General features: G+C 43.5%; 1 protein-coding gene and 1 long non-coding RNA gene across 4 annotated transcripts in view; one reads left to right on the plus strand and one right to left on the minus strand.

Annotated features, from left to right (window-relative positions):
- LOC307143101 (actin-associated protein FAM107A) overlaps positions 1 to 27,827 on the plus strand; it is an 86,441-nt gene that overhangs the window by 50,013 nt on the left and 8,601 nt on the right. For 2 of the 3 annotated variants that reach the window (XM_079844387.1, XM_079844388.1), the window contains one exon: positions 15,908 to 16,139. In XM_079844387.1, coding sequence (XP_079700513.1) covers positions 15,908 to 16,139 — 232 coding nt within the window. Of the gene's footprint in view, positions 1 to 7,504; positions 7,673 to 15,907; positions 16,140 to 27,827 lie in introns of those variants that run through there. The other variant, XM_079844389.1, reaches the window with a different exon arrangement.
- LOC307143103 lies at positions 4,691 to 14,259 on the minus strand. The gene is made up of 2 exons (XR_013818559.1): positions 13,809 to 14,259; positions 4,691 to 7,198 (listed from the first exon to the last, which is right to left on the minus strand). It is a non-coding gene; the product is annotated as an uncharacterized lncRNA (long non-coding RNA).

Genomic DNA, 27,827 nt, shown 5'->3' on the forward strand with positions numbered 1-27,827 from the left:
TGCTGAGCAGCATGTTGCAGGTGGTTGCCACTAAGCCTACCACAGAGTCTCTGTGATATTCTGGTGTAATACTCTATGGTATTTTATTACTTTTCCACTGTTTTATCATCTGCCAGGTGACAAAAGTCACCATAAATCCATTGACACCACTTCTCAACAAGCTGCATTATTTGAGGTATCATTCATATCTGTAAGCATGGAGTGTGGGCCAAAGTATAGTACTTGGATGGTTTTGTTCCCTTACCCTTACAGAGTATGAGCAATAATAATAGCAATAGAATAAACTTAGAATATATACTGTATTTATACACCAATCAGGCATGACCACTGACAGGTGTGAATAACACTGATTGTCTCTTTATCACGGCACCTGTTAGTGTGTGGGATATATTGGGCAGCAAGTGAACATTTTGCCCTCAAAGTTGACGTGTTAGAAGCAGGAAAAATGGGCAAGCGTAAGGATTTGAGTGAGTTTGACAAGGGCCAAATTGTGATGGCTAGACGACTGGGTCAGATCATCTCCAAAACTGCAGCTCTTGTGGGTGTCCCTGGTCTGCAGTGGTCAGTATCTATCAAAAGTGGTCCAAGGAAGGAACAGTGGTGAACTGGCGACAGGGTCATGGGCGGCCAAGGCTCATTGATGCAAGTGGGGAGCGAAGGCTGGCCTGTGTGGTCCGATCACAGACGAGCAACTGGAGCTCAAATTGCTCAAGAAGTTAATGCTGGTTCTGATAGAAAGGTGTCAGAATACCCAGTGCATCGCAGTTTGTTGCATATGGAGATGCATAGCTGCAGACCAGTCAGGGTGCCCATGCTGACCCCTGTCCACTGCCGTAAGCACCAACAGTGGACATGTGATCATCAGAACTGGACCACGGAGTAACGGAAGAATGTGGCAAAAATTGTTCAGGAATGGTTTGAGGAGAACAACAGCGAGTTTGAGGTGTTGACTTGGCCACCGAATTCCCCAGATCTCAATCCAATCGAGCATCTGTGGGATGTGCTGAACAAACAAGTCCGATCCATGGAAGCCCCACCTCGTAACTTACATGGCTTAAAGGATCTGCTCCTAACATATTGGTGCCAGATACCACAGCACACCTTCAGGGGCAGAGGCAGACGGGTCAGAACTGTTTTGGCAGCAAAAGGGGGACCATCACAATATTAGGTCATAATGTTATGCCTAATCTCTGTGTGTGTGTGTGTGTGTGTGTGTGTGTGTGTGTGTGTGTGTGTGTGTGTGTGTGTGTGTGTGTGTGTTGTAGTGGGATCTGGTATTTATCCCAGTTCCTGATTAACCCTTAAGATACAATTATATTAATTGCAAATAAGCAGTCTTGTGCTGTCAGGTCAGTATTAGGTCTAAGCCTACACTAGCTCGTTATCTCATACCATTAATCTAGTGATATGAACATCTCGTCCCTTAATGAACAATACAAAATCAATAAACAGTCAATAACCCTTGTAATGAGACCATACTCACCACCCGGTGGTTTTTCTCAACGATGGTTGCTTGACCCCTTGGCCGTGTCAGATGCGATAAAAATGCTCTATCTATTCTTTATGCAATTGACTTTATAAGCTGAGGTAAAAAACTGAAAAATACTTTTTCTTTATAAAATGAAAATTTATTTATACAAAAGATAAAAGTACTGGTTAAACAATGATCCAAAAGTAATTAGCAAAATAATAAAAGGTTACAGGTTATAATACTTCAGCTTATCCAATCTCAGACAATCATGAATGAGTGGGTCAATATAAAGGTTTGAAATACCTGGTATGCAGTTTCAAGCAATAGATGTAAAAAAGTAACTTGTTCTCGTCCGAGCAATACAAGTCAGATTGATACAGCAGAGTAATGCAAATAAAAATACAGAGAGAGAGTAATTCTCAATGATGGTACATCAATCAAAAGAAATCGAAAAGGAATGCACATCGACAGAAAAAATACAGGGGTATTTATACCGAACTGTTTACATGTTAAGCAATCTGGGTTCTTTCCAAAGAGGAAGTCTATTTTGTCTGCAAAGGAAATCAAGTGTGTCGATATCTTGTCATCTTAGTTACTCTTGTACAGACGATGCTGGCTCTTGCAGATTCTTCCATACTTTATGGTTCTTCCTTCCTTTTCTCCCCGTCATCTTAGGATGTCGTTTAACATGAGTGTGGGTGTATAATTCAGGAAGTGTTTTCGTTAGTTCATTTATACTCATATTGTAGCTTTCCCTTACACCCCCTCTTGCACTCACGGAAATACTTTTACTATTAACTTTGTCAGGGTATATTACGTTCAATTCATCCAATCTAACATTAAAAACATAGACAGTAGGAAGTACATAATCCAAACAACACTCATGAAACCGATACCTAGTCTCACTCTCTTTCCAGAAGAAACCAATCACGAGAGTCCCGTACTGTGCGGACAGATTCTTAACCGTCTCCCGGTACCATGTCTTCGACACGGACATCCATCGGAATGAGTTCCTTCTCCTCGGGGCTCGATCCATTGCCATCAGCACTTGCGGAGATAACGCCAACTCGGCACCACTCTCCAATATGCTTTCGTCTACCATCCTTGGAACCCAGTGGGCTCTCGACAGACGTACAAAGCAGAGCTGTTGGATCGAGCACATAGACAAAGACTATTTGGCCGTTAACACGCGCCATCCTTGTACAAAACCCCGGAACAACCATTTTCCGCCATAGATAGGTTTGAATCTCCGCACAGCACCGTCCTTTCGAAATAGTTTCTCTGTGTCCAATCAAAAGCTCAACAGCTTCGTCTAGGTCTACAATTATCCATTTCATGTCAATAATAAAGCTCAATGCGTGATAATCGAGATGATGAGTGCTCTTCGGGTCAGTAAAATCCGCCATCGCTTTATAAAATGTAATAGATCTTATTTCAGCCATGTAATAACCCTGTTTGATTACACATTCTGTACAAAAATTCACATACATCAACATTTCTCTCTTATAAACTATTATTTTCAAAGGATAACAATATTTTTCACATTCGTGACATCTTCTCTGCATTGCCCCGCCCGGTGTCTTTTTCATTATAGGCACCTAATGTAACACACAATCATAAAACAATAAATCATTTATCCTGCCCTATCTAGGATAGTTAATTCAAAAATAAAAGAAAACAAAAATAAATCAACTTATCGTTCTATTAATCATAATAAAAGAAGCAGGGAGAAAAAAAAATAAATCAACTTATAATGTTGCCGTTAATCATAGTTCATTCAATGACAGAAAACCTAATACCTCTAAACCAAATCAATGTTAGATGATGGTAGATTATGTTAAAGAAAGAAAAATCAACAAAAACAAAAAGAAATCACTTATCAATCATAAAGAGTGAAATCCTCTTTGTTGTCTGCTTTTATTTGGCCAGAATAAAAACAGAGAACATTTTAACATACTATTAAAAAATTACTATCAACTACTCGTAAATCTGCTTTAGTCTATAATTCAAAAAAGTAATTGAGCAATAGATCATAAAATCAAAAAAAAAATTTTTTTTTTTTTTTTTGAAAGAAAAAATCAAAATACAGAATATTCGTCTTCTTCATCTGACATCATGAATGATAACAAACTAACACAATTCAAGTTCCAAAAAATGTCTTAACTTCCTATTTACCAAACTATTTGGAAAAATCAATGGAAAACTAAAAAAGTAATGAAGACATTATAACAGTAATCATTCTTATTTATAATAAAAATAAAATGAAAACAATCATCATGGTCATAAAAATAAAAATGATAAACAAAATCATCTTGGTCATAAAACATAATGAAATGAAAACAAAATATCCCCGACCCTTTCAAAAAGAGGGCAATGACTCATTTTTTTTTTTTTTTTCTCATGAGTCATTCTCCTCCTGTGTTCAACTGTGTTTCAACAACACCAAAATTTACAATTGTCTAAAAATTTGAATAATCGGCTGTAATCATTAATGCCCACAAGAATTGAGAGCATGAATAATTTTGGCTCTTCAATGTGCCGAGAACTGGCAGCCATTATAATTACTAAAAAACACAAAACTGCCAGTTTTATCACAAGGGGTCTAAGCATATCATTTCTCTGATAGCTCAATGCGATCAGAAAAATATATGTTAGGATAGCAATCACTATTCCAACATATTTCAGCCAAAAAATGTCAATATAACATCTAGCGAAATTGTATACAAAAATTGCGCCTGCAAAAATCATTACCGCAAAAATGCCTCTTTGACCAAAAAGTTTTACATATCTAGCGCTTCTCAACAGCTGTGATACTAAAATCAGAACTAAAGAAAAATCATCCAGAATATTAAAAAGACCTAGGCTCAAACACATTAGAAAAAATTGTTGGCGGTGATTATAGAACAGCCCAGAAATCCAATACACAATTAACCAAAAGTTTATAATAACCATACTCACTATATCGCGGTTCGCTTGTTCTTGGCTGGGCCAGGACGAGCTTGTGTTTGAGCAATTTGGATAGGCCATTATCTATTTTTCGTAATGACCGCTGTTGTAATTCAGTTATGTTCAATCACCTTCCAAGTGTCAGTCTGTGTCAAGTTCACTAGTCAACCTGCCATGCTTATAAGGCCTCGAGGGGCCTCTTAAAATTGCGTAACTCGCAGTCCTCAAACTTTTCCATCCTCAATGTCAGAGTCGAACTCGCTTGCAGAGAGAAGCGCTTTCCGGTCCTTTAAGGAACCGTTCAGTTTCGACAGTCGATTGCAAACCAATCCTATTTTGGAAAATTTAATTATCATAACTGTCGATACTGTCACTATAAAGATGACAGCCAGGCAGATTACCACTATTTGTATGTAAAACCATGATTCTACGAATAAGTCCCAAATGGAGACAGCAAGCTCCTTAACATTATCCAAAGCCCACAGAATCGCTTTAGTTTGTACTTTCCAATAAACCGTAAATAGATTCCCTGTATTGGGCCTTATTAATTGAGATGAGAAGTCTGCAGAAAACATAAAATGCGGGCCCATTGAAAGGCCTTCCAGGTAATCGTCGACTAAATCAAAAATACCCCCCAGCTCAAGTTGACGTTTCACCATCGATGAAAATGCACATTTTTTCATTATTTGATTTTTTGCTATCAACATTAAAGGAGCCCCTGGCGTAATTTGACTTATATCTTCCCATCGTTCCTCACTTCCAATCTTGTCTTGGCCCAATTTCATCAAGTCTTTAAATGTACAATATAAGTGTTCCCCTTTATACATCCATGTTATATTAGGGCTGAACATGTCACCTGGGGTTTTAACAGTCCATTCATCGAACATCTTTTTGTCGCAAGCCTGTTCTTTACCCGGAAACCACAAATATTTCTCCTCTTCATCCCTTCTAAATTGAAACTTGCCAACTCCAAAATTCCATGAGCTTGATGTAATTTTATTCACGTCCTTTAAATAGTCATCAGACCGTAGACTATGCCAAGAAAAAGGACTCGATCTTTTTATATTAAAATTAGATGATGCCATCAATACTTTATAATCCTTACCATTGCTACCCCGATGTTCGCTAGGTTTCAACATTGGTAAATAGTATTTATTACTCCAATAGCCATGGGTCAACACTAATTTGTTCAGTCCTATATTTGATTTATTATTCCTATAAGATATAGAAATTGGGAATACATTCTTATTTTTGCTCTCTTGGAACGTTCTCCAAGTGACTGTTTGGCTAGATATCTCATCCAATCCCATTGCTACAGTGAACACATCCCAAACTCGGTACTGGAAGTTGGATAGTCCAATCCATCTTAATGTACCTTTATTCATTCCATCACTATGATTACTCCAAATACCTTGATTTGTATGAGTCCACCGAAGTGGGCCCTCAATTGCCAAACAATAAAGCACTATAGCGGATCTATATTGTTGATCAGATATATTAGTTAGAATATAACTCACTATCCCTGATGCATTCGCTAGTTCTAACGATATTCCTGCTCGTGGCGCATAATCCAAAGTCAATGGGTGTAGTCTACTACCCCCTACTCCGTTTTTCCACAAGGTGTCGTTAATCGTCCATGTGTCTCTCTTTGACTCGGCCTTAACCATTTCATTGTTTGCGTCTTGATAACTCATCCAAGAATGCCACAGCTTGATGACCTCAATGCCATACTCTTTAAATTTATCGTTATCCCATTCGGATTCACTATCCAAATAGCAGATCCAGGCACTAGTCGTACCATATTCCGTTTTACAATGTATATCTAAATTGTACCATAACTGGTTTTCAGGTTTATTACTCAAAAACGTATTTTTAGTCAAATATGGGCAATCTTTTCTGTTCTCACACAATGCAAGTGGCACAACCTTTTTCTCACATGTCACCCAGTCTAACTCTGCATAGGCTGGTTTGGGTCTATTTTTAAACACCCCCAAAATTAATACATGTGGCTTCAGTCCTATTGGCCAATAACTTTTCTGCACTGGGTTGCTCAAATCTGCATTATTCCACGTGTTCTTAGTTATTGTAATTTTACTAGCAGATCTAATTTTTCGTTTTTTGTTTGCTCCAATTACACTGTCATTTTTTATTTCCATAGTTATGGGTCTTTCTATGCCACTTTTCCCCATCCAGGTTTCCTGCACTGTAGTACTGACCTGTTTAGTTAAACAATCCCATTTGTCTTTTTGCGATACTTCCACAAGAGGACTATTCCATATTTTGTACACATGCGACCTGAACGTAAGGTTAGTTATATCTGAAAAATTATAAACCAAACCCTTCAATTTTACATGTGTCTGGTTATGGGCTTTTAAACTACTCCATTGTAACTTTGTTTTATTCTTTATTACTTTATTCCCATAAAGAACTGGCCCTTTGGTTGCACTGATTCGTTTTGTACCCTTACAATTCCAAAAAGATTTATCTATTTTAGCAATAAATCCCTTGAACATTTCCCTTATCATTCTTGGCCCATATATTTCGCCTTTTAAAGTTACATTTTGTTTATAACAAATTTTACTAACTATTCTTTCAATTTCAGAACACGAGGCTACTCCTAATTTACTTTCTTTATTTTCTACAGATATGCCCAAGCAAACTATGAAAAAACTTATTAACAACGATATTAGTGACGCAACCAGGAACAGACTTAAGGTTCTCCTTTTTCCTCTCAGCGTCCTCTGCTTTCGTCTCGTTTCCGTTCCTTTACGCCTCATGTTGCTGCAAAACAGAAAAAGAGACACAGAGAGACATGTCAACCTAAACTTTCCCTAACTGCTTTCTGAACCAATTGGTTACTTTGCTCAGCGAGTTAGGTTTAGGGATTACTGATCGTTCCACATGAACCCCCTCTATTGATCTTCCAACCCCCATGTAATCTGAGGTAGTTGTTAGTGAGACTTTAACTTCCCACTCTATACTGTGCTGTCCAGGTTCTATCTTGACCTTTACTATTTCTGACCCTGTAAACGTCCTCTGACGACGTGCTTGGATAGTAAGGTTCGTTTCCCAGACATAAAAACTATACTCTCTCGGCATATAAATAGGGAATTCTTCCTGGAAAGACATTTCTTTAATTACATCAATCATCAAATCGTATAACAATTTTTCCTTGTACTCTCCCTTTTCTTTATAGTTCACAAGACCATCCCCGTCATGCAATGATTCTTTCACCACTTGCTTCCATAGATTCAGGTCAGTGTCTCTAGACAAGGTTTTGTCCAGAACCTCCCCTTTTCGGAACGGGTCGGAATCTAACGGTATTTGTTGTCCACAAATAAACAGCCTGTTCCATAAAAATGCCTTTTCTTTGTCAGAGATTAAGGCTAATGGGTTCACTTCCCATTTTTCCATAATTTTACCATGTTGGAAACATCCTAAACTGGTACTACTTTTCCTAGTTTGCCATACTCCTTTCTGGCTGGTCACAACCATCCAGCGTTTTTTCAGAAGAATGACACACTTGTCACACCTTTTAAGTTGTCCTTGTTCAACCAGAACACACTTACACTCTTGGCCTCGTAGATTAAATTTTAACTTACAATCCACACAGTTTTTACAACCACAATTCCCAGTGGTTAGTTCGTACTGCCAAACGATCCAATTCTGCGTTTTTATCCGACATGCTCCACAGATTGAAATGTCTCCGATTGCACATGGGCCAACGGTTCTTTCACTACAGAACCATTTTGGCACAGTTTCCACCTGCGCTTTAAGCCAGGTGTGGCTTTCCCTCATTTCTCGAGTTCCTGCCCAGAGGAGTTTGCAAACTTCCTGTTTGCCACAGATCACACAGTCAGTTGGTCTCCGTCGGATAGAGGTAGTGCCCTCTCGACTCTCTCTATTCCACGTTTTCACCAAAAAGGATTCACTAAAATCTTTAACAACTACTACAGCGCCCTCCGTCGGATACTTAAAATCCTGCTGAGAGGTCACTCGCTGTTTGTTCATTATAGTTTTCTTAGTCTTTGCTCCCCACAAGATCTCTAACTGACCAAATTCCGTTTGCCTCAAGTTTAACGGTCGTATTTGAAGTTAATTCTACTACCTTATCTTCAGTTCCCGTTTTACTTCGAAAACGTCCCTGTTTTTGTTTTAATAAGATATAAACTTTTTGGCCTACCTTAAACGGATTTTTGCTTGTGTCAGTCGGTTCAGTAATTTGATTTGTTTTTTAAACCCTATAATTCAGAAAATGGAGGCATTCTGGAATTAGTAGGTCCCAGTCTCCTAGACTCTGATTTTTAATAAACCAATTTTTACATCTTTTCACACAATTCTCAGCTATTCCATTTGAACTTGGCTGATATTTAACTGCTTTAATTAAGGTGATACCTTGTTCTTCACAAAAGTTTTCAACCTCTAGCCCTGTTAAATTATGTGCATTATCTCCACGAACACGTTCTGGCGCACCTCTGTATTTTATCCAGTCCTTTAAGCTATTCACAACCACTGTGCTCGTAGCCTGTGGACATGGGTATATTTGTGTGAAATTTGAGCAATTGTCCACTATCACTAAGAAATAAACCTTATTTCTCTTCGTTTTAGGTCTCAAGGGACCCGCGAAATCGAGGCTTATTTCGACATTCTCTTTTTCAGTTTTGATTTTTCCAAAATCATGATATACACTGGTCATTACCTTCCTACAATCAGGACAGTTAAGCTTGATTTTGTGATAGCTGGTTTTCAGGTTCTGCACATACAAACCCATTTGTTGGCAGTATTTCGCAATATACGCTGTGGAAGGATGCTTCAGTTTATCGTGCAGTTCTTGCAATAGGGTCCCCTCGCTTGCTTCCGTAACTGCTCTCACTCGAATGTATTCATCGACCTTTCCTCTTGCAGCTTCCGTTTTTTGAACACTGTGGCTTGTCTTATTCAATACTCTTGGTTTAGCAATCTCATAGTTGTCTTTAATATTCATCCATAATTCTCTTTGTGCTAAAGGTTTCCCTTTTGCATTATGGAATTCATTCTGTTGCCCTATGTCCAAATTTTGAACTATACCCATATATACATATTCACTGTCCGTTACTAGTATACAATCTTTATGATTGTTATCTTTCATATGTGAAATTGCTCTGTCCACTGCAGTTACTTCAGCTTCCTGAGCACTTTTACTATCCTCCACTTTTACTATCTACCTTTCTCTCTATGGATAATTTTTCCATTTAGCTTGACTAAGAAACCCCACCATTCTTGGCCTTTTTCTGAACTACCATCAGTAAAGTAACACATTTGTTTCGGGTTTATCATAGTCTGTTTTTCCTTTTTAGGCGTTTTTTTTTTTTTTTTCATTTCTAAATTCAATCTGTTTATCAAAGATTAATTTTTTCCATTTCGCCCAGGTAAAGGTGTGAATCATCTTTTGTTCATTCACAAGATTTTTGGCTTCTCTTACCAGTAAATCTATACCTTCGCCTTTAGCTACTACTATTATCAGTTTCTCTGCAGCTAAGGATTTAATTGTCAGTAAATTTCTTGCTAACGTCGCTAATATGTCAACTGATGACATATTTTCATTCTTTCTTTGATTTGCCGGTTTTTCATGCGAAATGAACATCACTGGTGATTTTGAGCTACCTTCATTATATAGGATAACTTCCATTTCTTCATTTGTGTTATTAACTTTAACTACCAGGTTCTTATCAGGATCTCTTCTGATAATCCTCCCTGAATTTAAGGCCATTTCTATTAGGTCACATTTTATTTTTTCCAGGTTTTCATCCCATTTAAAGCTATCCCCGGCTGTGGCTTTATACATTGTTTTTGCTTTAGCACTATATCCTGGAATTAAATCTCGTATGAAATTTAATCTCCCTAGCAAGTTTTTGCAACTGTTTCAAGTTTTTTATTTCTGTATTTTTTAACTCTTTAAGTTTCTCTTGGGTTGATTGTGCAATTCCCCTTTAATTTCCTGAAATTTCAAACCCTAGAAAATTGACCTTCTCCTTCCCCAACTCTAGTTTTTTCAGATTTAACAGGAAGCCAGCTTCTGCTAATCTGCCAATGGTGTCCGTTAGGACTTCCATATGATCTTTTACGGTTTCCGTGGCAATTAATACATCATCAATGTACACTGTGACAGGTAAACCTTCCAAAATTTCCGATATTATTTCCTGGAATACCTTAGGAGGGTTGCAGAACCCTTGCAAACGGTTAAATATCATCTGTTTCCCTTCCAAGGTGAAGGCCGTATGTGGTCGGCTTTCTTTAGCCAATGGGACTGACCAGAACCCATTAGCTAAGTCTATTTTAGACAGGATTTTACCACCTTGTAGGCCATTTGTTGCGTCTCTCGCATTAATTAAATACCTGGTGTCAGGTACTGTTACTTTATTTAATGCTTTGAAATTTAAACGATAGGTCCCATCCGGTTTTTCCATGCTTTGAATTGGGCTGTTGGTGGGACAATTTTCCTGTATACTTATAACCTTTTTATGAAGCAATTCCCCTATAGTTTGTTTTATTTCTGCATATGCAGCTTTATTTAGCGGCTATTGCCTCTGTGGTGTTGGGATTCCTCCCACTATAGTATACTCATATTTATCTGATAACTTCCCACAATCGTTTTTACTTTTTGCGCAGTTATTTTTATATTTTTCGAGTAATTTTCTTAACTCGTCTTTTGGTAGTAGAGTCTCGTTTACAACTCTATTTATCTCTTGCCCCAGGTCGACTGTTTTAAGCCACTTAACTTCCCTGATCTCCTCAGGAACCTTCTCTGTCATTTCTTTAACGAAAATAACATCTTTCAAACACATTAAATTTGAGCTGCCTAATATGCAATGCAAACCTTCCCAAAGATATCTATCTCTATTGACAGGCCCCATTTCCTTACTAAATCCATACACTCTATATTTGCTTTTTCACTAGGCCTGAGCTTATGTCGGTCATTTGATCGGAATTTATCTTTTTGAAAGTTAGATTTTTGTTTGTCTCTCGCTCTCTCCGCTGGTCTGTTCCTTTCTGGTCCTGAACTGTCTTTCATTCTTTGTCTTCTATTTGTTTCTCTGTCATATCTTGCTGCAAATTTAGACAATTCTGACCAGTCAGTTTCCGCCCCCCAACTTGCAATTTCTCTGCAACCTGGTAGGTCTACAACTATCTTTTTTTTTTTTTTTTTTAATCTGGCTAGCATTTTTGTTTCAGTCCAGCCTTTTCCAGCCTTTTCAGATAAATATGGCCACAATCCTGTGGTTTTTACTATCTCTACTTCTTTCCTAAATTCGGCTTCCTCATTTATTCCAATTACTTTTGAATTATGATCTTTTAATGTTTCCAATCTTAGAGACAACCCGGTATGATACTTAATCATTTGTTCAATCAGTCTTTTTGTGACATTTAACGTTTCCCCCAATTCAGCTACCATCCTAGCTTTGGCCATGTTCTTTTCGCCTTCTCCCTGGAATCTCATATTCTGCAGTAGCTGAATTGAAGTGACGCTGTCAGTTTTTGCCTGTCTTTTCGGCCCACGCCTCAGTTTAGGCCTTACTTCCTCATCTGATTCTGAGTTTACTCTTCCCTTTTCCTGCCTAGAGATGGCTGCCATTAGTGACAAATCTATTTGAGGCTTAGGAGGAAGTAACTGTTTCTTGCTGCTGGTCTCCTCTCTGTCAGAAGTTGAGTACTCAGATTCAGACAGAGATTCTGAGGATTCTTCTTCATCCTCTATTTTCCTTTCATATTTTTCTATTCTGTAGTATCTTTCACTACTCTCCCTGATAAGCTTTCTAGTTTTATCAGGTTTTAATTGTTTTCTGGGAGCTTTGCCCTTACGGGGCGGTAGCTCCTGATGTGTGTATTCTCTCAACTTCCAAATTTCGTTGTTAGTCGGTTCTTGTCTGTCGTTTCTGTTATCATCTAACAGCATGTAACACAACGATTTCTGCATACAATCTAATTGTTCTGCTAACATATCTATTTTAGCCTTTGAACCTGTTCAATTCGATTGAACAGAATCGATTTAAGTATTATTCAGTATGATAATCAGATACTTAATACTTTTTTGGCCTGGTCCCTTTATATTTGTTAGGTTCGAATATCCTGCTTTAAGAACAAGACCGGGGCAGGTTAAGAACGTTCTTCCTCCCAAACTGTCATGTTCTCTTTAATGAGAGCTACTTAGCCCCTCACGAGATTGGCTTCTAGATTTTTTTGTAAATAATTTTCTTTCTACGAGGTATTTCCTCATCCTCACTATATTCTGAACCAGAACTTTTATCAGATCTACCTTCTACCCGTATTCTGTAATTATCTTTTACTTTTTCTTTCCGTGGATGTTTAATACGGTCTAAACGCATTTTTTCCAAATTCCCATGATCCTCCCCCCGTTATCAGAGGCCTGAATCTTTTAAGGAAAGCACTATTTTTAGGAATCGCCCCTGCCTCCATTGGCATTATTCTACTTCCTTCTTTTAAATGGTCCGCATCTCAACCCGTCGCTCCCTCCCTGTCAGATTCTGATGGGGTAGGCGAGTTTGCTAAGACCAATGCTTCCGTATTGGGAACACCGTTTTTAATCACTCGTATGTTAATTCCTTTAACAATTGGAACGGTGGTTTCACTGTCTTCAATATCTATTATAATTTGTTTTCTTTTACTCGATTCCCCAACCTTTTTGACTAGTTTTCGTAAACTTTCTACATTAGCGGTGTATAAAGTGTTTCTAGTGGTTAATATTTCCTCACTTCCTTCATATCCCGCATTTTTTAGTCGTTTAGTTAATTCATCTTGGGAGAGCAAATTGATATTAGTTATATTATCCTTAGCTGTGTATCTGTTTCCTCTCTTTTGGTAATTATCCTTTTACATTTGAGGTCCTAGTATTGGGTACTCTCTTGGTCCCACAGCGCTGTCCTCCAGATTTTATTACCAGTTTTAACAACAGAAATATCTTTTCTCAGGCGTCCCTGAGATATATTACTGAAGTTAAAAAATGCGGAAGTTACTTTCCTAGTAGCTTCCTCTCTGTGCTTTGAGACTCTGATGGAGCATTTGAATAAAAACGCTTTATTGATTTAAATTATTATTGTTCACTCGGATTCTTTTTAGGTTTGTCAATATTAAATTATATTAATATTAAACAATCCCGGACGATAGCCCCCATGTAGTGGGATCTGGTATTTATCCCAGTTCCTGATTAACCCTTAAGATACAATTATATTAATTGCAAATAAGCAGTCTTGTGCTGTCAGGTCAGTATTAGGTCTAAGCCTACACTAGCTCGTTATCTCATACCATTAATCTAGTGATATGAACATCTCGTCCCTTAATGAACAATACAAAATCAATAAACAGTCAATAACCCTTGTAATGAGACCATACTCACCACCCGGTGGTTTTTCTCAACGATGGTTGCTTGACCCCTTGGCCGTGTCAGATGCGATAAAAATGCTCTATCTATTCTTTATGCAATTGACTTTATAAGCTGAGGTAAAAAACTGAAAAATACTTTTTCTTTATAAAATGAAAATTTATTTATACAAAAGATAAAAGTACTGGTTAAACAATGATCCAAAAGTAATTAGCAAAATAATAAAAGGTTACAGGTTATAATACTTCAGCTTATCCAATCTCAGACAATCATGAATGAGTGGGTCAATATAAAGGTTTGAAATACCTGGTATGCAGTTTCAAGCAATAGATGTAAAAAAGTAACTTGTTCTCGTCCGAGCAATACAAGTCAGATTGATACAGCAGAGTAATGCAAATAAAAATACAGAGAGAGAGTAATTCTCAATGATGGTACATCAATCAAAAGAAATCGAAAAGGAATGCACATCGACAGAAAAAATACAGGGGTATTTATACCGAACTGTTTACATGTTAAGCAATCTGGGTTCTTTCCAAAGAGGAAGTCTATTTTGTCTGCAAAGGAAATCAAGTGTGTCGATATCTTGTCATCTTAGTTACTCTTGTACAGACGATGCTGGCTCTTGCAGATTCTTCCATACTTTATGGTTCTTCCTTCCTTTTCTCCCCGTCATCTTAGGATGTCGTTTAACATGAGTGTGGGTGTATAATTCAGGAAGTGTTTTCGTTAGTTCATTTATACTCATATTGTAGCTTTCCCTTACAGTGTGTGTGTGTGTGTGTGTGTGTGTGTGTGTGTGTGTGTGTGTGTGTGTGTGTGTGTGTGTGTGTGTGTGTGTGTGTGTGTGTGTGTGTGTGTGTGTGTGTGTATTTATATATATATATATATATATATCACAAAATAGTCTTTAGTGTATGCAATATGTAGATTTATACTATAGATTTAAAAAAAAAAAAAAGAGGAAAAGTTTTATTTACTTGTTGGAGAAAAAAAAAACATTGGTGCAAACTTGCTAACCTCTGATACCAAACCCTGGGCCACAAATACTTTCACATGCATGAATTCCCTTCATCATCTTACCTGTCATCATCCACATCATTTCCTCCCTGTCCTCTTCTCATGCACTCTGATTGAGAAGTGCTAAGAATTGAGCTCAGCTTTTTTAATATTGAATGGTGGAGACTGTCTCTGGTTCCTCCTCCAAGCATAGCATTGTTCTGAGCAAGCTCCAATGCATATGACACTTGATCTGCTGTCACTTTAGCACGGATCACTGCGCATTTAATCTGTCCTATCCTGAGAGGAGTGTCTCTACCCATGATGCAGTTGGGCTGGCTTGAATTATGGATCTGGATACAAGTTTGTCCTTTAGTGGTGATGAATTACAAACCTGTCAGAACCAGTGCTATTTAATAACCTCTTCATTTCACAATTTATGGATTACAGGGAACTCGTTTGGTGACTTTTCACAAAACTATTGTAGCAAATAATATTTCACCACAAAATCTAATTCATTTTTGCATTTTGAAAAAATTTCTTAAATATACTTTTCTAAACATACTTAATAAACTGAACATTTCCTTTGAGCAAAATAAGTTTCTTTATTTTGATTTGTAGGGTGAAATATGCCAGAGTGTGTCATTTATTCAATCCCAGGGACATGAACACAAGTGCTAAAATGTTTTACAAAAATGAGTGGTAACACAGATAGTCAAGATTCTCAGTGCTTCGTCTGTGTGTGATGGTGTGTTAGAGGTCTGGTGGTGTAAAAAGTCTCCAAATAGCTGGACTCAGCAAAAGGAAATGAAGGTAAGGAATTTCCTTCCAAACAGGAACGTAAACACTCTGAATGTCCACCTGCTACTTTAGGAAACCTGCTACAGCTTACAAGGAATCGTTTAAACTGGAGCAGAGACAAGCTGTATGCAGTAGTGTATGTAAATGCTGGCTCTCTGATGTGGGTTGTTTATGCTGCGCCATCCCACTTACTGCTGTTTTATTATGTTCTTCTTTTACGTCATTCTCATCCTTTCTGCTCCCAGTAAAAAGAAGTCAGGAAGTTACTTCCTGTCAACAAAACCCTTCCTCTTACTTTGTTTTCTCTCTGTCCTCAGCTTCAGCGTATGCCGATATTCAATGGGAACAGCCTCATCAGCCGAGAAACCCGGACAGGGATCCATTTGGTTACCCTCATCGCGAGATCCCCCCATTGGCCAGTTACGCTCCTCAGCCTGATTACATGACAGGGGATGATGATCTCATCAAGCCCAAAAAGCTGATTAATCCAGTAAAAGCCTCTAAAAGCCACCAGGAGCTTCATCGGGAGTTGCTTATGAACCATAAACGGTATGCGGATACACAAGTGTACAGTACATACACTCTTGCGTGAATGACAAATCCAGACGGTGATTGCTTCTGTGATCATATTTCGCAATCTGATAATAAGCCAAAAATAGACTAGTTGGTTGTTTCCTGTGCATGTTCCGGTGAAAATAGTATACTTAAGTCTTTGGGTGTGGGTTTATACTTATACTTTGGGTGAATTCATCTGCTAGATGGCAAGTAATACTCACATACAGAGTGAGGAGACATGTTTCTGGGGGTATGTGAATGTGATGTAGGACAGAGCGGGGCACAACCTAACACTTTTAGGCTTTCTCAGTTTAAATCAACTTGGGGTTTGCGTATCGAGAGAGGAAAAGAAGGGGAAAACATTGGTAATAAAAAAATCATGTACTAATATCTGAATTAAGTTATATCAACATGTACTCGTGGTTTGTAAAGATATGAACTAATGACTAAACAACATACTCTAAAACTATAAAAATCAGAAAACGGTTTAGATAAAATTCAATTTATTAGTGGTAGTTATTAGTCTATTTTCCATGTTTGATTAGATGGATCTGTGTAATTAATGGCTAATCATGTGCTATTCCAATTATTTGTCACAAAACTGCAGATGCCAGATATTGATATTACAGTTTATATTACGACGGTATTAAATCGGTATTAAAATACTTCTTAATTATTCTTATGGAGCATGATTGATTTTGTTTAACCCTAAATGTCAATTAAGGCATTAACTATAAAACATGAACTACCATGTTAAGGCTGCTGTTATTCATGCACGAATCCTTATGACCCTAGTCGTAGTTAAGGATAGTTAATATCTTCACTAATCATGAGTTCATTAATTCAGGTATTAGTATGTGATTATTCATGCACTGTTATTGTAAAGCGTTACTGTGGCGAGCGAGAGACGTGGGTGGAGCGAGCGAGACCGGTTCGTGATTGAGAATGAGCGTCACCTGCGAGTCCTCTCATGAGGGAGCCCGGACGCATATAAGGATGAGTGACATCAGTGAAGGACGAGAGAGGACAAGGCCTGGACTTTATTTTGTTTTGTTTATGTTTTGTTTTGTATGTGTGTGTGTGTGGCAGTCGTCCGTGAGGAGCTGTCGCTTTTACTTTCATTTTGTTCATTTATTTATTAAAGTCTTTAAATGTCCGCCGGTTCCCGCCTCCTTCTTCCCATACCCACGAACTGTGTTACATTGGTGCCGAAGCCCGGGAGGAAGGAGAGACATGCTGTCGGAGAGCCCTCGCTGCTGAGGGGGATTCGCTGCTGAGGAGTTCGGGCAGCACGGAAGAGAGAAGACCACGAGTCTGCCCGAGGTGGTGGTGCTAGAGCAAGTGCAGACCGGTGGGACGGAGAGCATGCTACCCTGCTGCCGCTGGGTCGAGGTGGGGTGACTGCCGCCCTAGAGGGAGCGAAGGAGTCGCCGGCGTTCGACGTGGGCCGGAGCCTTCTGCCGTACTCCATGTTGGGGAGAAGCAGGGAGCACGGGACTCGCTGCTGGCTGCCCTCAACAGGAGGAGCCACCGCCAGCCGCCAGGGGGTGGAGGAGGATCGAGCAGTCCACCCAGCGTCCAGTACCATTGCATGTCACCGTGAGGAAGAGCCTCTCAGCGGGCTGAGGACAGAGCGGCAGTGTGTCAGGGAACCGGACCAATTTATTTATTTTTTTTCTCTCTCTCCACCCTCTCGTCTCGTCTCCATTTTGGCCCCCCGGGGGGTAGGCGCCATCTCGGGTGTACCCCCCAGCCTGCGAGGGGCGATGGGGTATGTGGCGAGGATGTCGAACGAGAAAAGTGTGAGCAGCGAGCAAGACCTCTCATAAGGGAGCCTGGAGGCATATAAGGACGAGTGACATCAGTGAAGGACGAGAGAGGACCAGGCCTGGACTTTGCGTTGTGTTTTGTTTAAATTTTGTTATATGTGTGTGTGCGGCAGTCGTCTGTGAGTGGCTACTGCTTTTACTTTCATTTCGTTCATTTATTTATTAAAGTATTTAAATGTTCGCCGGTTCCCGCCTCCTTCTTCCCATAACAACGAACTGTATTACAGTTACCAAAAATTATGCCACTTTATGGTCCTCAGCCAGTGGAGAGGCCCTCAGTCGCGGTGCCATGTGATGGTACTGGACGCTTCTCTTCTCTTTCTACTCCTCCGCCGCCTGGGGAACAGCTCCTTCACTTACAGGACCGCTCTGCCTGCTCCTCCCCATCATGTCGGGTGGTAGCAGGTCTGGCCTCCGGCGAATGGCGTCAACTCCTCCATCCCCTCACGGACGGCAGCACGTCCATTGCTCCATGCAGCACCACCGCCTCGGGCAGACTCCACTCCTTCATGCTGCCCAACCTCCTCAGCACCGCGAGCCTCCTCCACAGAAGACAGCAAGTCCCTCCTTCTTCCCGGGTTTCGGCACCAATTTAACAAAGTTTAAAGCTCAGGGAAGAAGGAGGCGGGAACTGGCGATCATTCAATATAGCTTTAATAATACAATAAACAACAAAAGAAGGTAAAGCTTTTCCTCATGGACGACTGCCGCATTAACAGTTACATGTTACATCATTAACTTCATGGAATGGCATAGTTTTAATAGCAGCATGTTGTAATGCAGGGTTTATCCACCACCTGCGCAACTAGCATTTAAACCTGGCTAATAAACAGTCAAAATATTATAGATTAAATTAACACTAAAAACTAAGATGAAAAATTGACTTAAGAAAGAAATTTGCTTTTGCTGTGGTTAAATAAATGTTCAGTGATATATTCAAAATATTCTTAAATTATGTTCACTCTATATAGTGTTGATATGGGTATGGCAAGTAGTACATACATAAATAAACTAGTAAATAATTAAACAAGTTATGTGTATGGAAACCTTTAAACCATGTTGGTTGCAAATAGCCCTGTTAGTTGTGCCCTGCTCTCCCCCTTTAGACAGATAACCAGAAATCCATTAGTTTGATCCCAATCAATGTGCTCCTGAGCAAGACATTTAACCTTAGGTTGCGGTCTCTGTAATACATGTTTTGTAAGTAACTTTGGATAAAGGTGTCTGCTAACTGACTACTTACAAGCAATAGGCAGGGCCATAGGCAGGGTTTTATTATCACAGAGGTCCCAAATGTGAGGTTGTTAGGGGGGTTCAGGGGCATGTTCCCCCGAGAAAATTTAGTTCCCTTTCGTTCAGTCACTACGACGTACGTTAGTGACTAACGAATGGGGGTTTCGCTTAGAAGCCAATCATCTTCATCGTGTTCAACAGCGCCCAATGGCAGTGCCAATGCCATGGGCATGCGGAATTTGCATGCGTAACTCCGCCCCACCTCGTGGGTATATAAGGAAGTACGCTGCGAACATCGCATTATGTTTCTGCTTTGGAGCCAAGAGGATCTCTTCACTCCTACAAGCCTGATCTGAGTCATCGACAGCTTTCGAGACGAGCAGCTTTCCAGAGGCGTTGGTGTTACGGCGCGTTCCAGTGATCATCATACTGCCTGCCTGCTGATCTGCGCAGTGGTCCGCTAGACAGCTGATGTGTGGTCCCTGGGCGCTTCGGCGTTCTCTGCGAGGCTTTCCTCTCATAAAAGAGCTTACACGTGACGCGTCCTTTTCAGGATGTCTCGTCCGTGTACTTCTGGGTGTGGTCGGTTGCTTTCCTCCTCTGATGGGCACGAACACTGTCTGGTATGTTTGGGCTTTCAGCATGCTCAGACAGCGTTCGCGGATGAGTCATGTTCTCACTGCGGGAACATGACCATCGCAATGTTGCGGTCAAGACTCCATGACCTTCGTTCTGAAGTGAGAGTCCCCTCTACCACACCCCGATCTACTGAGTCCCAGAGGCCCAGTACTTCGGCTGGTGGTCAGGGTGACTTGACGGTTACGGTGTGGAACAAAGCCCCGACGCTCATGCCTCGGGCCACACCCCCGTCTTGCACATTGCAACCCGCGAGCGTTCAGATGCAGATCGCGGGGCCGGCTCCGGCCCCCCCGCGCATCTCATTTGGCGCTCCGGAGGAGGATGCGATGTCGATCACCGCATCACAAGGTGGGCTCGAGTCCTCTGGAGATGATGACTCGGCTGTGCTGCCGCCCTCGGGCGTGCCAGCATTGCCCGAGTCAGATCCAGAGCTGACAGCCATGTTGTCTCGGGCAGCCGCGAGTTTAGGGATCGAGTGGAACCCTCCACCCTGTCCCGAACGCTCAAGGCTCGATGATTGGTTTTTGGGGGCTCGCGCTGACACCCGTCAGTCCTTGCCCTCAATACCTTTCTTTCCCGAGCTGCATGAGGAACTCACGCGGTCCTGGAAGTCCCCGTTGTCTTCCCGTGACCGTTCACTGACTTCCTCCGCCTTCTCCGTCCTCGATGGGGCGGCAGCTAAAGGGTACACTGGGGTCCCTCCAGTTGAACGTTCTGTTGCGATGCAACTGTGTCCTCAGAGCGCTTCAACCTGGCGTGGTGATCCTAAGCACCCCTCCAAAGCCTGTCGATTCACATCAACCTTGGTGTCGAAATCGCACAGAGCCGCGGGGCAGGCTGCCGCTTCGCTGCATGCCATGGCGATCCTTCAGGTCTACCAGGCCAGGATCCTCAAGGACATGCACGAGGGTGGAGTTGATCCGGGGCTCTTAAATGAGCTGCGTGCCGCCACCGACCTCGCTCTCCGGGCGACGAAGGTGACCGCACGCTCCCTGGGTCAAGTGATGTCCACAAATGTGGTCCAGGAGCGTCACCTGTGGCTGAGCCAGCTGCTGCCTCCACCCAGCCGCCGGCACAGTCAACTCAGTCTGCTCCACGCCGAGGACGCCCTCCTAAGGCTCCCGCCCCTCCCACCCGGTCCAAGCAGCAGCCTTCACCCGGGCCGGGTCGCGGAGGAAGCCGTAGGAAGGCGTCCAAGTCCCCTCAGGCCGCCCCGCGCCCCGCTAAACGCCAGGCCAAGCGGCGCTCCTGAGACGGACGGCTCAGGGATGGGAAATTCTTTCGAGGAGATGGTAGCAGGACCACTCCTTCCCCCGGTGGAGGGCCGGGGGAGAATCCTTTGTTCAGCTGCTGGCCCCCGGGTCAGCAGCACCCTATGTTGGTCAAAGAAAGAATTAACACTCCCATCCCTGAGCCCACAGAGTCCGGTGATGACGGTGCGCGCCACCCACGGGTCCCGCCACTCGCATCCCACTCTGTCGCCTGCCTCCTGGCAGAGCAGACCCCAGTGGAACGCTGGTCCTTCCCTGGTCTCCTCTGTCAGGACGCAGCTGTCAACCGTGCCCCCGCACCGGGACGCCCCACAGCCTCCCATGTCCGGGCCGGTGACGCTGCATCGCTGCAAGCCCACACCGGGTACGTCTGTACACCGTATGACCCCGCTGGTGCAGTTTCTGGATGTCTGGCTTCAGCTTCCAGGGCTGTTCCGCTGGGTCGAGCGGACCGTCAGGCGCGGCTACGCGATTCAGTTCGCGCAGGTTCCTCCCTGCTTCCGGGGAGTCCGTTCCACCATGATCGGGGCCAACGCCCCCGTCATGCGAGCGGAGATTGCCACCCTACTGGCGAAGGGTGCGATCGAACCTGTCCCTCCAGCCGAGATGAATTGCGGGTTTTACAGCCCGTACTTCATTGTACCCAAAAAGACCGGTGGGCTACGGCCAATCCTGGACCTGCGCGTCTTGAACCGTTACCTTCACCGGTTTCCGTTCAAGATGTTGACAGCGAAACGCCTTTTCGAATGCGTTCGTCCAGACGATTGGTTGCAGCGATCGACCTGAAGGACGCCTACTTCCATGTCTCCATTCTACCTCGACACAGACCGTTCCTACGGTTTGCTTTCGAGGGGCGGGCATATCAGTACGCAGTTCTACCATTCGGGCTATCTCTGTCCCCTCGCGTCTTTACGAAGATTGCCGAGGCAGCCCTTGCGCCCCTTCGGCAGCACGGGGTTCGCATCCTGTATTACCTCGACGACTGGCTCATACTGGGTCACTCTCGAGAGCAGGTTTGCGGACACAGAGATTTGGTGCTCCATCACCTAGCCCGTCTGGGCCTTCGGGTCAACTGGGAGAAGAGCAAACTTTGCCCCGCGCAGAGGATCTCTTTTCTCGGTATGGATCGACTCGGTCGCCATGTGCGCGCAGCTTTCGAGCGAGCGCGCGCAGTCTCTGCTGACTTCCCTTCGACAAGTCGAGGGCAAGAGTGCGGTTCCACTGAAACTGTTTCAGAGGCTCCTGGGGCATATGGCATCTACAGCCGCGGTAACGCCGCTCGGATTGCTTCATATGAGACCGCTTCAGCACGGGCTACGCGATCGAGTCCCGAGATGGGCATGGCGGTCTGGCACGCTCCGGGTACAAGTGACTCGGGCCTGCTTACAGACTCTCTCCCCGTGGTCGAACCTCAGTTTTCTACGGACCGGAGTGTCCTTAGAACGAGTTTCCAGGCATCTTGTTGTATCAACAGATGCATCATCCACGGGCTGGGGTGCCATGTGCAATGGACAAGCAGCCACGGGCTCCTGGATAGGACCCCAGCGCCTTCTGCATGTCAATTGCCTCGAGTTGCTGGCAGTACGGTTCGCCCTGCACCGCTTCCGAGCGTTGCTGAAGGGTCAACATGTACTAGTCAGGACAGACGACACGGCCGTAGTAGCGTACATCAACCACCAGGGCGGTCTACGCTCCCACCGTATGTCTCAACTCGCCCGCCATCTCGTTTTGTGGAGTCAGAAGCGCCTGAGGTCCCTTCGTGCTGTCCACATCCCTGGAGACCTGAACTGTGCAGCCGACGAGCTGTCACGGTTTCAGCCTCTCCCCGGAGAGTGGAGACTCCACCCCCAGACCATCCAGCTGATATGGGAACGGTTCGGCGACGCACAGGTAGATCTGTTTGCCTCCCAGGACTCTTCCCATTGCTCCCTGTATTATTCCCTGACCGAGGGCACCCTCGGCACGGATGCACTGGCGCACAGCTGGCCGTCCGGGCTACGCAAGTATGCGTTTCCCCCAGTGAGCCTTCTTGCACGGGTACTGTGCAAGATCAGGGAGGACAAGGAGCAGGTCGTCTTGGTCGCCCCGCTTTGGCACGGCCAGACCTGGTTCCCAGAACTCTTACTCCTTGCGACAGCCCCTCCCTGGCCTATCCCTCTGAGACCAGACCTCCTGACTCAGAGACGGGGCACCTTTTGGCACCCGCGTCCAGCGTTCTGGAAGCTCCACGTGTGGCTTCTGGACGGGACACGGCAGGTTTGAGTAGCCTTCCACCTGCGGTGGTCGCTACCATCACTTCCGCTAGAGCTGAGTCTACACGACGTCTCTACGCGTTGAAGTGGAACCTCTTCGTCACATGGTGCTCTTCCCGCCAAGAAGACCCCTGGAAATGCCCGATCGGGTCCGTGCTATCGTTTCTCCAGGAGGGGGTGGAGCGAAGGCTGTCTCCCTCCACCCTGAAAGTGTACGTGGCCGCAATATCTGCCTACCACGATCTCCTGGGAGACAAAAAGGTAAGTCAGCACGACCTGATCATCAGGTTCCTGAGGGGGGCGAGGAGACTGAATCCTCCTCGCTCTCCTCTCGTTCCCTCTTGGGACCTCTCAGTAGTCTTAAGTGCTCTGCAGAGGCCTCCCTTTGAGCCTTTGCGGTCGGCCGAGATTAAGTTCTTGTCTATGAAGACGGCTCTGCTGACCGCATTGGCCTCGCTTAAGAGGGTCGGGGACCTGCAAGCATTTTCGGTTGACGAAGCGTGCCTTGAGTTCGGGCCGGCTAACTCTCACGTGATCCTGAGACCCCGGCCCGGATATGTGCCCAAGGTTCCTACCACTCCGTTCCGAGATCAGGTGGTGAACCTGCAAGCGCTGCCTTTGGAGGAGGCAGACCCAGCCTTGGCATTGCTCTGTCCAGTACGCGCTCTCCGCGCCTACGTAGACATGACGCAGTGTTTCAGGACCTCAGACCAGCTCTTTGTCTGTTATGGTGGAGAGCGGAAGGGAAGCGCTCTCTCAAAGCAGAGGCTGTCTCACTGGATAGTGGACACCATTGTTTTGGCATACCAGCAGCAAGGCCGACCATGTCCCCTTGGTGTGAGGGCACACTCCACCCGGAGTGTGGCCTCCTCTTGGGCTCTAGCGCATGGCGCCTCGCTAACAGACATCTGCAGAGCTGCAGGCTGGGCGACACCCAACACATTCGCCAGATTCTACAATCTCTGAGTGGAGCCAGTGTCCGACTATGTACTCGCCCCTACGGGTGGCCGGTAATGGGCCAGGCTCAGGTGTCTTCGCTTGCTCGCCATTCCACTCCCATGACTGGATACGTGCGATATTTTCCTCAGGTGAGCTCCCCGAGAGCCCTGAGCTCCTCCAGCACTGTCGACGCCGACATCAGTTCAGTCTGCCCTTTCGAGCCCAGACCCTCATGTCCGGCCAGGTGCTCCGTGTGCATGGTTCCCCTCCGGCGACCCCCACACGAGTATTCCCACCGTAAGCCTCCTCAGTGAGCAGGTGTCTTTCCCTTGGCAAGTCCCTGCCACCCCTAGGGTTAAAAATCCACCTTCGGCTGGTACCCTAGAGATCTTCCATATGCAACCCTCAGCGGGTCATATGTGTATTCTCTAAGTCCTCCCTACGGTAGGCATCTTGGCATTCCCTCACTGGGATATGCTTCCCAGTGTACCTTGGTAATCCTGTGATAAGTGGGAGTCCTAGGGCCTTAAGTGGCAGGATCTCACACTTACGCAGGGCACTGGATGACAGCTGAGTGGCGTTGTTGAATAGGATCCCCCATTCGTTAGTCACTAACGTACGTCGTAGTGACTGAACGAAAGGGAACGTCTCGGTTACGTATGTAACCCTCGTTCCCTGAGGAGGGAACGGAGACGTACGTTTCCTTAGCCACGTCAGCTGTGCTGCCTGGAACGCGAGGAGTTCAGTCTTGGCTCCTGCAGCAGTAACATAATGCGATGTTCGCAGCGTACTTCCTTATATACCCACGAGGTGGGGCGGAGTTACGCATGCAAATTCCGCATGCCCATGGCATTGGCACTGCCATTGGGCGCTGTTGAACACGATGAAGATGATTGGCTTCTAAGCGAAACCCCCATTCGTTAGTCACTAACGTACGTCTCCGTTCCCTCCTCAGGGAACGAGGGTTACATACGTAACCGAGACGTTTTCTCCGATCTACATATGTGCATTGTGAAAATTATTAATAAATAGCTTTCAAAACCATGTCAGTGGGCAGTACATGCTTTGTCAATATCCTCCTAAAGCTGAGCTTTGACTGATATGGCCCTATTTTAACGATCTAAGAGCATGGTCTGAAGCGCATGGCGCAGGTGCACTTAGGGCGTGTCCGAATTCAAATGGTTGGTCTAAAAGGGTTGTCCCTATCCTATTAATAAGTAATGGGTGGGTTTTGGGCGTAATGTGCAATTAACCAATCAGAGTCTCATCTCCCATTCCCTTTAAAAGCCAGCTGCGCTTGCACCAGAGTGGATTTACATGGTGGAATAGTCCCTGTGTGTGTAACAAGCGAGTGTACGTACGTTGTGCACCCGCCTATAGGTGCACATAACTAACGCACTCTTTAAATAACAAAAAAATGTTGCGCCATTTACTTTAGACCAGGTTTTTGTTGGCCAATGGTGCAGTTATTTTCAGTTACTTCAAAATAGCAACGCGCCAACAATGTGCCTGAACACACCTCGTTTTCAGACCAGCACAACCATGGGCAACCAGAGTTGGAGATTAGGACATGTTGATAGTGTAAGTTAGTGTAAAGGTTTAGGTTTAGGTTTAGAGATACCTTAGGGTTTGAACAACAATCGCATCAACCTTATTTTCCCTCTGATTTTAGGGTTTGTAAATTTGCAGTCAAGGATATGGACTGTTTTTGGACAGGACAAAGATTCATGTACAGTCCTGGAATGATGGTCACCAGTTAGCTACTTACTTTCTCAGCACATCTGGACAGGTTTTGATTGATATTTAGATTTTTTTTTTGTTATTTTGGGGACACCTGAGACTTATATTACATCTTATGAAAAGGGGCATAATAGGTCCCCCTTATAACTTTTAACATACAATTGTGTATCTAAAATGTTTTCAGCGAGAATAAATCGGTAAGCAAAAAATAAACCAAATTCCCCAAGTACTGAATCAGAGGGCCTTCAGTTTTCCACCCCCCTCAGATTCCATGCTGTCTGTGCTAGCACTTGGATTAGCATTGCACAGTTGCTTGGTAGCAGCACACTACAATGCCACCCCCCACTTCTATAATACCAGTAAATGTGGTAAAGGTGAACACACTCTCTCTGTCTGAGCAGAGGGGTCTAAAGCCCTCAGGAGTGGCAACAGAGCCCCTTTTATCCTTCCCTCTCTTTTCATTCCTCTCTTTCCTAGACACTTTAGGAGGTTTAAGATTTAAAGAACGCAAGGCTCAGCCAATTAGAGATATAGTGTTCTCATCCCACGCTGTGTTTTCACACAGGGGATATGAGTACTTATCTAAAGACAATAGAGCTTTGTTGTTTATGCCGCAGATCCTGTGACAAAGCAAACCCAAGAACTTAGAGTGCTCTAGAGTGCATTGTCAATTTCAGCTGTGAGATTTTAGACAGAAACAGGTCTATAGTGTACTACAGAATTTGAGAGTAATTAACTAAGACCACGTACACATTGTGGCTACGTACTGTTGTCACTCCTCTTCTTAATCTTGTTCTGTACACAGATTTTGGTTATCCATGCAAATGGTATGTGCATAGCAGTATGTAGCCTAAAAGTAGCATTGCTAATTTGTACTGCGATAAAACATCACATTCCGAATTTGGCAGATGGGCATTCTGATTCAACTGGAACTAAATGTGGCATATCCTTGTGCAGTTCTCTTGTTTCCAACTGAAGCTAAGCAGGATTCAACCTGGTCATTTCATGGATGGGAGACCTCTTAGGGTGTGTTCACACTTGACATGTTTGGTTCGGTTAAAACGAACCCTGGTGCGATTGCTCTGTTAGTGCGGTTCATTTGAATAAGTGTGAACGCTGCCATCTAAACCCTGGTGCACACAAAACAAGTGGACCGGGACCAAACAAACTCTGGTGCTGTTTGAATGATATATGAATGCAATTCTGACCAAAGACATGTAAACGAACCAAAAACCTGAAGATGAGACCTTAAAAGGACCGAATGCTCACGCATATCGTTTTTCTTGTCATAGTCGTGAGTTTACCCATCACAGTTCAGTAGAGGCATCAGAACTGTGTTTCCTTGCAGCAAATCTTTGTTTGTGTGTGACGAAGGGATTACAAAGTAGCTCTTCACGAGTTGTCAGCTGGTTAAAATACCATCATATGCAGGCTACGTACATACAACAAGCACATTTTTCCTGTAAGTTCCGTCTCAAAAAAAGGCAATACAACATGAAAGCCGACCAATCAGGATGTGAAAGTATCCCTATGCCTTTAGGTTCAGTATCTTTTGGTTCAGTGATTTAAAAAAAATGCCAATCTGAATGCTAATCGGACCAGGACTAAATGTTTTCTGGACCAAACAAACCAAGCGAACCAAACTACAAGTGTCAACACACCCTAAAGGCCATTACATACTCCCCAAGAACAGAGAAAAAAGTTCTCGCTCCCAGGGCTGCAAGAACAAAATGACGTCATTTTGCTCTCGCAGCCCTGGTTTGGGAGTTCTCGCAGCTT

This window comes from Gobio gobio, assembly GCF_949357685.1.
Source record: "Gobio gobio genome assembly, chromosome: 19".
Taxonomy (NCBI): Eukaryota; Metazoa; Chordata; class Actinopteri; order Cypriniformes; family Gobionidae; genus Gobio; species Gobio gobio.